Source organism: Lytechinus pictus, chromosome 18 (genome assembly GCF_037042905.1).
Source record: "Lytechinus pictus isolate F3 Inbred chromosome 18, Lp3.0, whole genome shotgun sequence".
Classification (NCBI taxonomy): domain Eukaryota; kingdom Metazoa; phylum Echinodermata; class Echinoidea; order Temnopleuroida; family Toxopneustidae; genus Lytechinus; species Lytechinus pictus.
The window spans coordinates 4456419-4470591 of NC_087262.1; the positions used below are offsets into that span (position 1 = coordinate 4456419).

Genomic DNA, 14173 nt, shown 5'->3' on the forward strand with positions numbered 1-14173 from the left:
GTACATGTAAATGCCACTTTACTGAAGCTAGTTCCGATGACTTTTAGGAAGTCAATCTCTTTCTGTTTCCAACAATCTAGGAATTTCAACGCCATTTTGTGTGTTTGTTTTTTTTAGCTTGAAAATGATGTGACAAACTGTTGGCGTCAATTGTATTTCTGTCCAGGAAAATGGAGGATAGCTCCCATAATGGAATTTTACTTGTGAAGTTACAAAAACTGAAACACCGGAATATCATTGATCCAGCTGCGAATGCGAATCTGACTTCTTCATAACGTTTCATTCGGGAAGCAGGAGCAAGCAAGGCCTACTGACTGTTTACCGTACATTGACTATACTTTAGTACAATTAAAAGTAAGTTAACTTGTCTCTGTACGTGTGAAAATACACAAGACAGCTATGCTGTTATTATTCGTAAAAACCAGGGCTATATGTCTAACTTTTTAGCCTGGAAGCTTAACTAAGATAGGCCCAGGCTCTGCTCTGTCATGTCAATTAATACTAGACCATAGGCCTAAAAAATAAACGAAAATTTTGGGGCCTTGGCCTTGGCCTGGGGCTGGGCTGGAGCCTCGTCACTCGTGTAAATATTTTCAAACTCCAAATTAAACTAAGTTACATCTTGCTCTTGCTTTATTTATCAAGTCTGTTAGCCTAATTTAAAAGGCTAGGTCTGTATACTATAGATTTATACGTTGTCACAAAGTTGGTATTATCTGAAAGCTGCTAGCTGAGTGTAATGTTTATCGTGTACATTTAAGTTAAAGGGAAAGTTCACACTGACAAAACGTTTGTTGTAAAAATAGCATAATTTAAGTAATAATAAAAAAATAAGTGGTCAAGGTTTGAGGAAAATTCATTAAAAAAAATAAATAAAAAAGTTATTAGAATTTTAACAGGTTGATTTATGATGTTATTTAACAAGCAGATTACCCTTTTATCGTGTAAATCAATTCAATGTCATTTTGTCAAACAAAAGAGAAAAAAATATTGTATCTTTCAACAGATAATTATTTTACAAGTGCTCCTGAAATATATATTTTTTGGTTGTCATGACCCATTATTAAAGGTTCATGTATGAGGCAGCTGCTCGTATACATGTATGACGTCATAAATGAATATCAGAAACTTCAAAGTTCTAGTAGTTTTCTTAATCTTTGATGGATTTTCCTCAAACCCTCACCAATGCTCTTATTATTTTTTTTTTGGGGGGAGGGGGTATTTTTACAACTAATACAACAAACTTTTCTTCAGGGTGAACTTCCCCTTTAAAACAAAAAGATGCGACTACATGTACAGTCACTTGGTTGGATAGTTGTATTGTTTTGATCAACTTTGGTGTATACAGGACAAGGCCTAGGTTTATACCTTTGATTTTTGTTTCATTTGCTAATATAATGGGTATTTTGTGTGGAAAAGTGTATTGTTATTGGATGTTTTAAATTTACATAAATTTGCATGATGTCATAAGATCTGTAAAATGAATGAATCCCTTTGAGACCTGAAAGGGGATTTCATGAGCAATAAATATGATAAAGTAGGCCTACATCACTATAGGCTATTTGGAGAGAGAAAAGAAAATGGATTGTTTAGAATAAAACATTTGGGGCTTTTGAAACACTGAAAAGTGTGTATTGATTCATTGGAACATGGACCTATTAGGTGATTCATTCTGCTGTACCATATACTTTGTTGGTGTACTCCCCAGGGAGTGGAGAAAGTTCATAGTAATTAGTATACACAGAGAAAAGAAAATGGATGTTGAGGATGAAACATTGGGGCTTTTGAAATGTCACTGAATAGTGTGTTAAAATTGAAAAGTGATTCATTCTGCTGAACCACGAATATTGTTGGGGTACTCCCCAGGGAGTGGAGAAAGTTCATAGTATACTGTATACATGCATTGTGGGAAGGCACCCCATGATCCGATGATAGGGGCAGTATATAAATCTGCTCTTTTATAAAGATGTTGTTCTGTTAAAGCGATGTATGAAAGCGGAATATTACTATCATTAAAAAGGTGATTGATTGCAAGAGAGATGACACTCTCCCGAAATAACCATGTTTTGTGGTTGCATTTTGATTTTCGATCATTTCTAGCCGAAGTTGTTGGCTACAAAATCGAAACCACAAGCCCAACTGGTTAGTGGTGATTTCACCTTTATGTTTACAGTAATGGAAACTCGATTTATAAAGCAATTAATTTCTTGATTGTGTCATTTGTGTAGGACTTGGCAATTTTGGTTGAGCAAAGTACAAGCAGGGAATTGTTGATGATTTTGTGTACGTACATGTAATACTGCAAATTACATGTAGTAGGCTCTATAATTGTAAAACTATCCCAAAGAAAGTATAATCCAGTGGCGCTCAAAAGTTCGTGAACCCTACTAGAAAATGAAGATAATGGGTGATTTCACGTCTGTTGTTGGCATGATGGTGTTGGAAGCACAATTTGGATTGCTTCCCCTAGCTCCAAAACCTATTCTGAGTTTTTAAAATTGATCCAGATCACATTATTGACACCTCAACAACTAGTGAGTGACTTTTGGGGACCATCTTCATTTTATGTTTGGTGTCATACTTGTGTGAAAAATGACCTAACACCAATACCAAAAGGTCAACACTGAACTTGAAATTACCAAAAATAAAGTGTTCAATTTCTGCCATCATGAAGTCAGGTGATGAAATATTACATTAGTATAAAGTTTGTTTCTCTGGGGCTGCCAAACTTTTTAGTGTTGTTGCCTTCATTCAACATTCAGCATGAAGGAGTGCATTTTTGGTGGGGATCACGATGAAATATATTTTTTTCTTTTTTAGTTTTGATCACAACTGTTTAGGATTAAAAGGCCCTGTGTAATCAAGGAGATATCACCTGTGATAGAGGTGATATCTCATTGGTGTGATATAGGCATATTATTCTCAGTTCAAAGGGGGGGGGGGCATTCATATATATTGCTGTACACACGCTTGACCAAAAAAACATGTTAAAGGGGATTTTTTTCAGTTTTAGACGCAGGCCGCGCGTGTACTCGTTTTATGATGAGGATATCAAAAACACAGATTTTCAAAAAAGGGGCAGTTTTGAAAGACTGGTCAATTGTCAATCGCAGTGTCAAATGTATTAGGGTATGCTTTTTTCCAAAGGTTTTTTTTTAAGACTAGCCAAATGTATTTAGGGTATGTCTTTCCCCAAGCTTTTTCCCCGGGGTCATATTCTGGCGACAACTTGTTTAGGGGGTTATTTTGCACACAGAGAAAAACTCGTTTATAGGGGGTGTTTGGAAATAATTTGGCCACACGTGTGAACAGCAATACATTTGACTGCCCCCCCCCCCCCCCCGGGCTGAGTCTGTAGGCTTGCAGTAGACTCTGATTGAAACTTTGACCAACATGTGGGTCTCCCTACAAGATTAATAGCAGATATGCAACTTGGTTCACATTCAGAGGACTTTCTGTGCACAAGTCTACTTGAATACGCTTGCCCTATTTGGCACTGTTCGCTGACCTCAGCTCAAAGCCAAAACATCGAAGCTGTGCAGGAGAGAGCCCTTAGAATCATCCTTGGCTCTCAATATCATTCATATGAGAATGCTCTTGAAACCACACAGCTAGCTGCCTACGTTGAGATGTAGATAGGGCCGTCTGCAGTTTAGTCTGCACCAGCCTGAGTTTTCAAATTAGCGCACTATTTCTGATCCGGCAAATTTTCCCGATCTGAACAATCTCAAGATTATTTGTAATATTGGAGACGCAATTATTGCGCTAGTTTGTAGGATTAATCTCAAGATTGCAATCCCAAGTCAACTTGGAATTATTTATTTGCAAAAAAGCGCTATTTTGTGAATTATCCCGCTAATTCGCAGGTGCAGAGGCACTCGGGATTATTTATTCACAGCGTCAGACCATAATGCATCGATGCCTCGCTTGAGGAGGAATCACTCTTCTTGCGATAGTGGAGACGGGGTTTCTTAGTTTAATTCTTTGAGTGCCTCAGTATACGATAATTGTGGGTTGATTATACGTATTGCTCGTTTTTGTACAAATTCCAGTAATTGTGATTGTTCGTTTGTTAACCCCCCTTCGCAAAATGTGAGCAAATAGCATTTCTTTCCTCCTCTCTCTCTGTCGTTGCCTCCTTCTCCGCCATGACATTAAAACCATCATATTTAACGAAGAATACATCACTTCTTCACTTGCTGAGCACGGCTGAGCTGAGAGGATTGTTGCATAACACCGCTAGTGAAAGGAGTACATTGATTGCATATCGCGGGAAGTTATTCAAAAGCGTGCGCCGTTGAAACTCCAAGATCCGAAAGTGCGCATGCTCGGAATATCGGGCCTGTTGCCTCGCTTGAGCAGGATCGCTCTACTTGCGATGGTGGAGACGGGGTTTCTTGAATCTCGAGATTAATCGCGAAGAGGGCCGATCGGGCTAAAATCTTGAGATTGAGTAAACTTGGGCTGGTGCAGCACCGCCTGATGTGATCAGCTGGAAAGCCTTCCAATCTGGGTGCCCTTCGTTTGAGAGGACCACAAATACAAGGACACTAAGGGTGTGTTCAATGTCGATTTTAAATTTAAACAGCAACATGAATCATGATTGAAAACTCAATTCCAAAACACCGAACACATACACGATCAGTGGTGCACCGTTCAGTGTCGAAAATATAAAGCCGTTTATATTTTGATCTTTGATCTTTAAATTTCCCACTTTCGTTAGCGCAGCTTTAATGCTCAGTTTGACCCATCACAAGAAAGGTCAGTTTTGGCACCTGTTTGAGTCGGCTTCCACTACGAGAGCAAATTTCAAGGCGTTTTAAAACGCAATTGTGTTCAATGTCGCATTCGTGATGCTCAAGGTCGTAAATTTGAGCTGATCGCGATAACAAGTTATGCATCTTTTTTTACGTTTAAATTTTCCTCCGAATCATGATTTGAAAGACGTTTACTTTTACGACCGGGAACAGTGGACATTGAACACACCCTTTGTTTCTCATTATAGCTGCGTTTTATAATCACGTTTTCAATCATGATCCATGTTGCCGTTTAAATTTGGAAACCGACATTGAACACACCCTAAGAGCAAGAAGAATCTGTATCGAACCTACAGTGTAGAAGCAGAACTAATTGCTACTGGCAAAGCCCAATCCCCTTCTTTACATTACAAGTCTAACTCTCATGGACTGTGAATAATTATCTTTTCATATCTTTGTTTATTTTTATTTGTTCTCTTGAACTGTAACTGATTAATCTAATTATTCTTATAATTTTTAATTTCTGCAGAAATTATTTGAATTTTCATCCCCGAATAATTACTCGCTCATAATGACATAATCCATGTTACATTTACCTTTTCTTATGTACAGATCATTTTACTTCAGTGTCATCATTTTTTTAATTAATTCCTTTCAAGATAATTGTTATTCTAACGGTAACCCTGATTCCGTTTCTTGCAACTATTTTTACCATCAACACCATTTTTCTTTAGAATAGATATACTGATAACAATGGCAACTCAAATTACTGTTTTATTTAAAAATCTTTTGTACGGAATACATGTTTCCCTCTTTCAACTCACCCCTTTTTTAATGGCTTTCATTTGTTTTGTTTTTCTTTTTCTTTAATAAAAAAGTATGATTTCATACAATCCACTTTTTACGAAGTGAGAAATTACACGGATATCATTGTTATTCTTTCAATATTGCTATATACATGTATAACTTTAGTCTGCTCCTAATCTCTTCCCATTCTAAGTTCTGACATTACTTCTTCTTTTGTATACGAGATAGATACATTGTAGATAGGGGGGGGGGGGGTTGCTAGCTTTTCATGTATAGGAGATAGATTTTTAACTCTCAACTGTTTTAAAGTTGAAGTGTACCTGTACCCCAACAATAAATTTATTTTTAGAAAAAAAAAATCAAACAGGCATGACACTGAAAATTTCAATGAAATTGGACCTAAATATAATACACTGTATGATAATAATGTCATACAATGGTCAAATAATCCAAATATCAAAATAAGCCCTATTTAGACTCTAAATACATGTAAGTTAATACTAATATTACTTTAAATTCATCTTTATGATCTTTGTTTGATTTTACAGCTGCAGCTGTAGAGAGAACAGTACATAAACATGGCGGGTCCTGGCACAGGTAAGACTACATGTAGTAGTACTCCTTTCATTCATTCCCTCAACTAGTCTAGGGTCCCTTAACACAAAACGCTTGATAAAAAAAAACACAACTGTATATTGTAGTCAATGCAATCATTCATTAAAAAAGTGTTCTTCAATGATTGGTAACAGGCGTAGATACTGGGTGTTCTAAAAAAAAGGTGATCTGTCCAGAACGAAGGAATTTTTTTTGTCTCCGGAAAAATTTGAGAAGCAAAAAAAAAAATGGAAGGCACCATTCAATTTTCAAATTTTACTGGGAGCGCCCGCATCTTCTGCTGGGGAAACTGCCAATTCGTCTAATGCCAACTTGTATATATTCTTCACAGGGTCTACCTTTATTTAGTCTAATGCCATTCCATCCATCAACATTTCGTTGAACAGCCATTTGGTCCAATAATCACTTCGTCTAATCACCAGTTCGTCTATGACTATTTCGTCTTATAACCAGTCGGTCTTATACCCATTTCCCTTTCATTCATTTTGCCCAATTAACACTTTTTCCAATTAGACCAAATATGGCTATTGGAACAACTAGTTATTGGATGAAATGGTGAGTGGATGAAATGGCAATTAGACCCAGGGGGCCACTTACATTGACGAGTGGATACCATGCGCGACCAAAAATACACATAAAAAGGATGTCTTTTTCAAGATGGGGCACGTTACGTACGTAATGTAATAAGGGTGTCAAAAACACAAAAATAATGAAAAAAGGTATCTATTTCGCAAGGAAAGCTACGTGTTTAGGGCCAAATTTGCGGGGATGATCAAACAAAATTAAAATGTTTTATAAAGGATGTCCTTTTTGCCCCAACACTACGTGTTTAGAGTCTGATTTGCAAGAGGTATGGAAGGTGGGGCCGTACTAAACCAAAACGTGCTTACAGGTAAAATAGCTGTGAATTTCTGGATCAATGCTCGATTGATTTGCCATGGCTGTTGTTAACTTTACAATTTTGTCACAAATCTGACAATATCGTTTGCAAACTTTTGACTTTTGGTCTTTGATTTAGTGTCTTGTATCTGGATTATTTTTTTAAAGCTAACTGGTGCATACAGCATAAATTGCTCAGAATATATCACAGCATGCCAAAAAATCTGTCTGGCTCAGCAGAAAAAAAAGGTCACCTACAAATAGTTTTCACTTTTGTGGTGACCAGAATTAGCAAAGATGCACAAAGTTCATCAGCATAATGTTAAATGTTGCTAAGTTTGCAACCAAAACTGTCAACAAGTTAAAATTCACCAAATTGGCAACTATGAATACAAAATCAGCGTATATGTACCATTTTTGTTCTCTGTCTTTGTATTAACACCCTATAAATTGAATCACACACTCGTGATGCACTAACCACCAACAATTTCCAGTTTTGCATGTTTTCTGGACACCTTGAGTGCCCCCAGGGAAAAAATTGCACAGCGGCTTGAGGCAAATCCCCCCCCCCCCCATATGCTCAAAAGAGCCCTGGGCCCCATCTTACAAATTGTTACGATTGATCCAATTATCGTTACTCTATGGAAATCCATCCATTTTTCTACAGAAAATTTGCGAAATGTCCTTTGTAAACATAGGAGAATGCACCAAATTGTCAAGAAATCAACGAATTTATGGATATACATTCATATCTAGATTTTTTTTTAACAAACATGCATTTTATATGTTGACTTTGCTGGCTTTCCATAGTTGCGATTGGTTGGATCAATCGTAATGGGCCCCTGGAAAATATAAAAAAACAGCCCCAGAAAATCCCCATTCACCGGCAATGTTAAAGCTTTATATTCAATGCTGCAGATTTAGGCAGTCTGTTGTGAATATTAGCCCCTGAAAATTATTATTATTTTTTTGCCTGGTGCCCCCCCCCCCTGGCCTATAGTCGGAATTTTAAGCAAGATTCCAGTGTTAAGACAGCCGACAGCAAACCATGGGTGTATTGTCCATAATGTTAACTGTGTTTTATGAGGCTTCTTTTTATCTGAGGGGTGTTTCACAAAGATTTTAAGTTTCGTGCAGTATAACGAATCCGTGCATTGGTCGGATCATGCACACGGGACGCGCAATACCACTTATCCATCAATCAGATCGCGTGTTACATGTGATGTGCCTGTTGACGTTTATTAAGCATGACTGTATTAAAAAAAGTCACACTTAACTTTTTGTGAAACACCCCCCAGGTTCTAGTTCTAGGGTTCCTTCAACAGCAGAGGAAGTGAGTGTCTGCTTGCCATGTCTAGTCTCTCAACTCAGACCCCAAATTAACACATGTGAGCATGTACATACATGTACACAGTAAAAACGGTGTTTATTTAACAATTTTATAAAAACGCTCTTTACCATGATATGCACCTTACAGAAGTTGTTTTACGGTTAAAAACAAGTGTTAAGAAATCTTAAACAACAAAGTTTGATTTTTAATATTTAATTCTCAATAAATCAAGCATGGTTGGGTGAACTGTTTAACAATTGCTGTCGGCCTCATAGTAAACAGCAATTGTATATAATAATATGTATAGCATTTTTTTCTGTGTATTGTACAGTGTAAAGAGTCCCATCTGTGCAACGGAAAGCCACAATTTATTTTGCTCATTTCTCTGTAATACCATCCTGAATTGTTTGGCACATATTTTTGTATTTATCATGCAATGGACACTTGGGTGGTAATTTAGTTGGATTCTGTTCGAATTAATTTTTACCACTGCCACAACTGGAAATTCTAAAAATCTACAGCCTGTTGTGTAGACTATCATCCCAACTGTTTAATCGGTTGCCTAATATACACTGGCACACACTTGTAACTTGCAAATCATTGTAAGATAGCAACTTTGGCTGTTACAGGCAAGATCTCGTCACGTCACGGTGGTGCATTGGGAAGTCTCCCTGAGAAGATATGGAGAAGCCTATGACTGATATCTGAGTCACGCTGTATGATAAAACCTTCACTGGCTGTCAGGAGCCATCAAACGTTCAGCCTGTCTGTCAACCAGTAGTTTACCTTCAAGTCTTTTAAACATTTTATTGTCACTTGTGTTGTAAGAAGTTGAATCGTCTCTTTTTCAAAACCATCTATGTCCGATCCTGTTGACATCATACATCATACAACGCCTACCTAGCTTGTTGCACGCGAGCAAATGGGAGGTTGAATGTCAAACATTTGTACCGTCGCACACACGACGTACCATCCAAAATGTACGGTTGCACGGCTAATAGGAGGTGACATCACAATACGATTCAATTCATTGCGCTCAGTGAAAAAAGGAAGGTAAATATGTTTATGGCCTGCTGGCTAAATGCGCAATGCTGCCCAAGGTCATGTGCACTTGTGGGATTTTGCTTTCGCTTTCAAAATTGCTCCCTTTTCATAGATTACAGCAGGGGAAAAGCTCTTGTTTTTGTCTCACCTGCATAGCAGAGTGAGACTATAGGCGCCGCTTTTCCGACGGCGGCGGCGGCGGCGACGGCGGCGGCGGCGGCGACGGCGACGGCGGCGTCAACACCAAATCTTAACCTGAGGTTAAGTTTTTGAAATGACAGCATAACTTAGAAAGTATATGGACCTAGTTCATGAAACTTGGCCATAAGGTTAATCAAGTATTACTAAACATCCTGCCTGAGTTTCATGTCACATGACCAAGGTCAAAGGTCATTTAGGGTCAATGAACTTAGACCATGTTGGGGGAATCAACATCAAAATCTTAACCTAAGGTTAAGTTTTTGAAATGTCATCATAACTTAGAAAATATATGGACCTAGTTCATGAAACTTATACATAAGGTTAATCAAGTATCACTGAACATCCTGCATGAGTTTCACATCACATGACCAAGGTCAAAGGTCATTTAGGGTCAATGAACTTTGGCCGAATTGGGGGTATCTGTTGAATTACCATCATAACTTTGAAAGTTTATGGATCTGATTCATGAAACTTGGACATAATAGTAATCAAGTATTACTGAACATCCTGTGCAAGTTTCAGGTCATATGATCAAGGTCAAAGGTCATTTAGGGTCAATGAACTTTGGCCAAATTGGGGTATTTGTTGAATTACAGCCATAAATTTGAAAGTGTGTTGGTCTAGTTCATAAAACTTGGACATAATAGTAATCAAGTATCACTGAACATCCTGTGCGAGTTTCAGGTCACATGATCAAGGTCAAAGGTCATGTAAGGTCAAAGAACTTTGGCCACGTTGGGGGTATTTGTTGAATTGCCATCATATCTCTATAAGTGTATTGGTCTAGTTCATAAAACGTGGAAATAAGAGTAACCAAGTATCACTGAACATCTTGTGCGAGTTATAGTAGTTTTCAAAATCAGCACTGCTGCTATATTGAATCGCGTGATGCAGGTGAGACGGCCAGAGGCATTCCACTTGTTTCATATTTTCGCTAAACTCTGAGGCGTTGTACAACACAAATAGCGAATATTCTTATTCATGCAATGGTGCGAGATTTCGCATACGGTGAAAGAAAGAGTCGCTCTATTCAACTCGGCTAACGCCTCGTTGAATAGAGCATCTTTCTTTCACCTCATATGAAATCTCGCATCATCGCACTCATGCCTATTTGTATATTGTTTTACACCATTTTGTCTCTTACCAGTATTAAAGTTGTAATGTACATGTAGGCATATGCTCTCACTCTGTGAAAAAAATAAAGTGGTCTGAATTTTAAGCCTACTGACATGAACCTGGGACTGAATTGAACTTTGTAGTCTATCAAACGAGGAACAGCTTCTTCTAACTTCTTAATTTTTTTTTTGAAAATCAGTGGTAATTGAAGTGCTCTGCAATAAAGCAGTATAATCTTGGTTTTAGCAAAGCAGCTTTATGTGCTTCTGGGCTTCAAGGAATAAATTCCTGCCAGGTTCCCATTTACCTCACCTGGGTTGAGTGCAGCACAATATGACTAAATTTCTTGCTGAAGGTAATTGACACCTGGAGTAGGATTTGAACCCATGACCCTCTGAATCAGATCCACTACACCATCCATGACACCTCCATGATGGTACCTGTACATGTACTTGTACTCTCAAGTGATTTATTGTTAATAGATTTGAATACATTTACACAGACTTCCCTTTGTGTCTGCCTACTCATTTGCTTTCATCCCCTTCTCTAACCTGATTGGTCATCACAACTCTCTAATGCCCTTTTTGTCTCCTTGTTTCGAGTGTTGCTGTTGCATGTCTATGGTCTATATTATGTTTGTTCCACTTCATATGTTTGTCATTTTGCCTCCGACGAAGATTCTGCTAGGATCGAAAGCTTAGGCCCCTTTTGACTCTCTAAAAAATATATGAAAATTTGCTTTCCGTTTTAATACACCCTGGCAAGGCAGGGAAGATTTCTGGGAACTTTCATTGTGTTGCCTATTTTTCTGTGAGATGTGTGACATGATACAAAGCGTGACTTATTACTTGGAGTGCCTTGCCCTTCCCCACTCACGCTTTAATAATAGATGGGGTCCAGAGGCGAAGAAGCCCCAATGGGGGTCAGGGGACCAGTGCCATTGGAAGGTCCTGGATTTTAGTTTTTCTTTAAACAATAAATCATCATTCTGAGGCCCAAAATTAGCATTTTATAATAGACAGGGGGGTGTTTCACAAAGATTTAGTATGACTCAGAATCGCACTTAAATGTCTAGTTGCCTACATTATAAAAGGCATCACCGCATTGGTCAGATCATGCCAAGGGGACGCGCACTTCTGGGTATTGATCAATAAGATTGCGCGTTTCATATCATGTACGCGTCGGCATTTAAGTGCAATTGAAGTCATACTTAAATCTTCGTGAAACACCCCCAGAGATTGTGAAAACCTCACATTGCATCATTGGATTGGAACAAGAAGCCCAAAGAAGAAGGACGGAAAAGTTAGAATTCACCTTTTTTCTGCCAAAATTCAGCCTGTTACATTTTTCTACCCATGATTCTGCAGAGCAAGCAAACAAATTCCTTTCTCCATGGTAGATTTGAATATTAAATAATTTTCAAGAAGATGTGAGGAAACAACCAAACCAGTTTTGGCAATGTCAAGCCAGTCGACACTAGATTGGCAAAATAAATACCGGTAGGAAGTTTTTATGATTTCTTGAGATAAATTTGGCAGCGTCTGCCAAGTAAGGTTTTGAGTTTTGACAGTGGTGATGCAAGGATACAAAGATAATTAAAAAAAACTGTAAATTAGCTCATACTTTTTGCAGCTAAAAGATATTAATCAGAAACATTTTGTAGTGTCAAATCGGAAAATAAAGTTTTGTGCTGCAATTGATGTGTGAAAAATTAATTAAAGTGTGAAAAATTTCTCATACACCTGTATCTATGTGAATCAATGGAAAAAAAAAACACTTTCAACTTAAGCTGTTTTGCCTTGACATGAAACAGAATTATAAGTGCCTTTGTTTTGAAACCAATTAATGGGGATTGCCAACAATTAACAGAGACAACCTGGAACAAGGTAATGAATCCGACAAGGATGTAAGCTGTGATGATATGTTTATTGTAAAGATAGCCAAGGTATCCTGTTACTAGACATCTTGGATAATAAAGAATTAAAGATGAGTCTGTTTGAACAAAAGCAGAAGAGGAAGGAAAAGCTGTTGTTTGTATTGGATCCTTTCTTGGTCTCCATTGCTCCGTTTGTCTTTGAATGTCGTTGTCGTGACTATGTTGGGGAATTAAACGGTGCAGATGTCGAGGCTGATGCAACCGAAGCAGCATGAGTTGCCCGTCTGCCGCTCCGAAGGCCTTCAGGAGGAGGATGTCCCGCGTAGAAGGGGGAGAAGTCTTCCAGAATTTTGTCGGAAAACCAAACGGTAAAACCTTGTCAAGTTTATTGTGTAGTACTGTGTAATTCAAGTGGATACGGTACTGGTTTCAATGCAGTTATAGCTTATAAGTTGTATATCAAAAGCACAACTGCACAAGTGTTTGAAACAAACATTGTTTTATTTCCTCATTAGAAAGTGTGCATCAGAGATTCCAGTCTCAAAGCTTTCACCATATTTTCAGGCCACTTCCCATAATATCGAAAGCCTTTTCCAAACAGCTGAAATCTGTGTTTGTAGGAGTTTTAAACATTTTTTTCTTCAAAATTGTTGAATTAATTAATGGTAAAAATCAAGAATTTAATATTGGGTATAGGTTCCTTGTACAGAGTGCAAGAATGATTTGAGTATTGATAGAGGAGGTGTGATGAAGCAAGATGTACACCAGCGGAACAACACAACATGATACTGAAATTTCGGTTAAAGATAAATGCCAGTTCTGGTAACGATCTCAACATGACTTTTTACAGAATCCAATATAATGACCACCCAAGTGTCTGTTTGTATGAATAAAAAAATATGTGTTAAAGGATTCTGGAAGAAATAGTGTATTTGCTGAGAAATAAGCAAAATAAGCGCGGATTCGGGCACTTCCGTCGGGTCTTTATTCCATATACACTGTCCCACGTGTGCCTATCTGTGTTGGCGATCTTCAGTGTGATCGTTTTTCAGCTTCTAAGCTGATTTTATGATTTCACAAAGTTCAGTTTATGTAACTGTACCAGATCTAGATCCACGATGATATAGAAATACTTAACATTGGTTTTACAGACTTTCTCAGGAAATCAGCGTTTTACTGCAACTACTTTCATTTAGCTTTTTAAAAGCCTTTTTGGGCTCTTTATTGTACACCACAAATGGGCCGGGCAGGCCTGTAACATGTTCTGGATTTTTATTTTCAGGCCGAGTAAAAGTAAAATTAACAGGCATACTTGTGGGCATGTATACTTGGTATACTTGGTGACTTGTATGTGAATATGTGGAAGCGTCGTGGTGTAGCGGTTCTGACTCTCGCCTAGCAATCAGAGGGTCGTGTGTTCGAATCCCACCATGGCCTAGCGTCCTTTGGCAAGGTGTCAAACCACACGTTGCCACTCTCCACCAAGGTGTTAAATGGGTACCCGTTAGGATGCGAAACCCTGTGTAGTTTGCCTAGCAACTGAGTCTT

The 14173-nt window shown here is 38.1% G+C and overlaps 1 protein-coding gene across 1 annotated transcript in view; it reads left to right on the top strand.

Moving 5' to 3' along the window:
• The first annotated feature begins 12864 nt into the window (after positions 1-12864).
• The window catches only part of LOC129281307 (phosphoinositide 3-kinase adapter protein 1-like), a 99472-nt gene continuing 98163 nt past the window's right edge, over positions 12865-14173 (top strand). Inside the window, exon 1 of the mRNA XM_064112889.1 lies at positions 12865-12993. Coding sequence (XP_063968959.1) covers positions 12897-12993 — 97 coding nt within the window. The 5' untranslated portion in view covers positions 12865-12896. The remainder of the gene's footprint in view (positions 12994-14173) is intronic.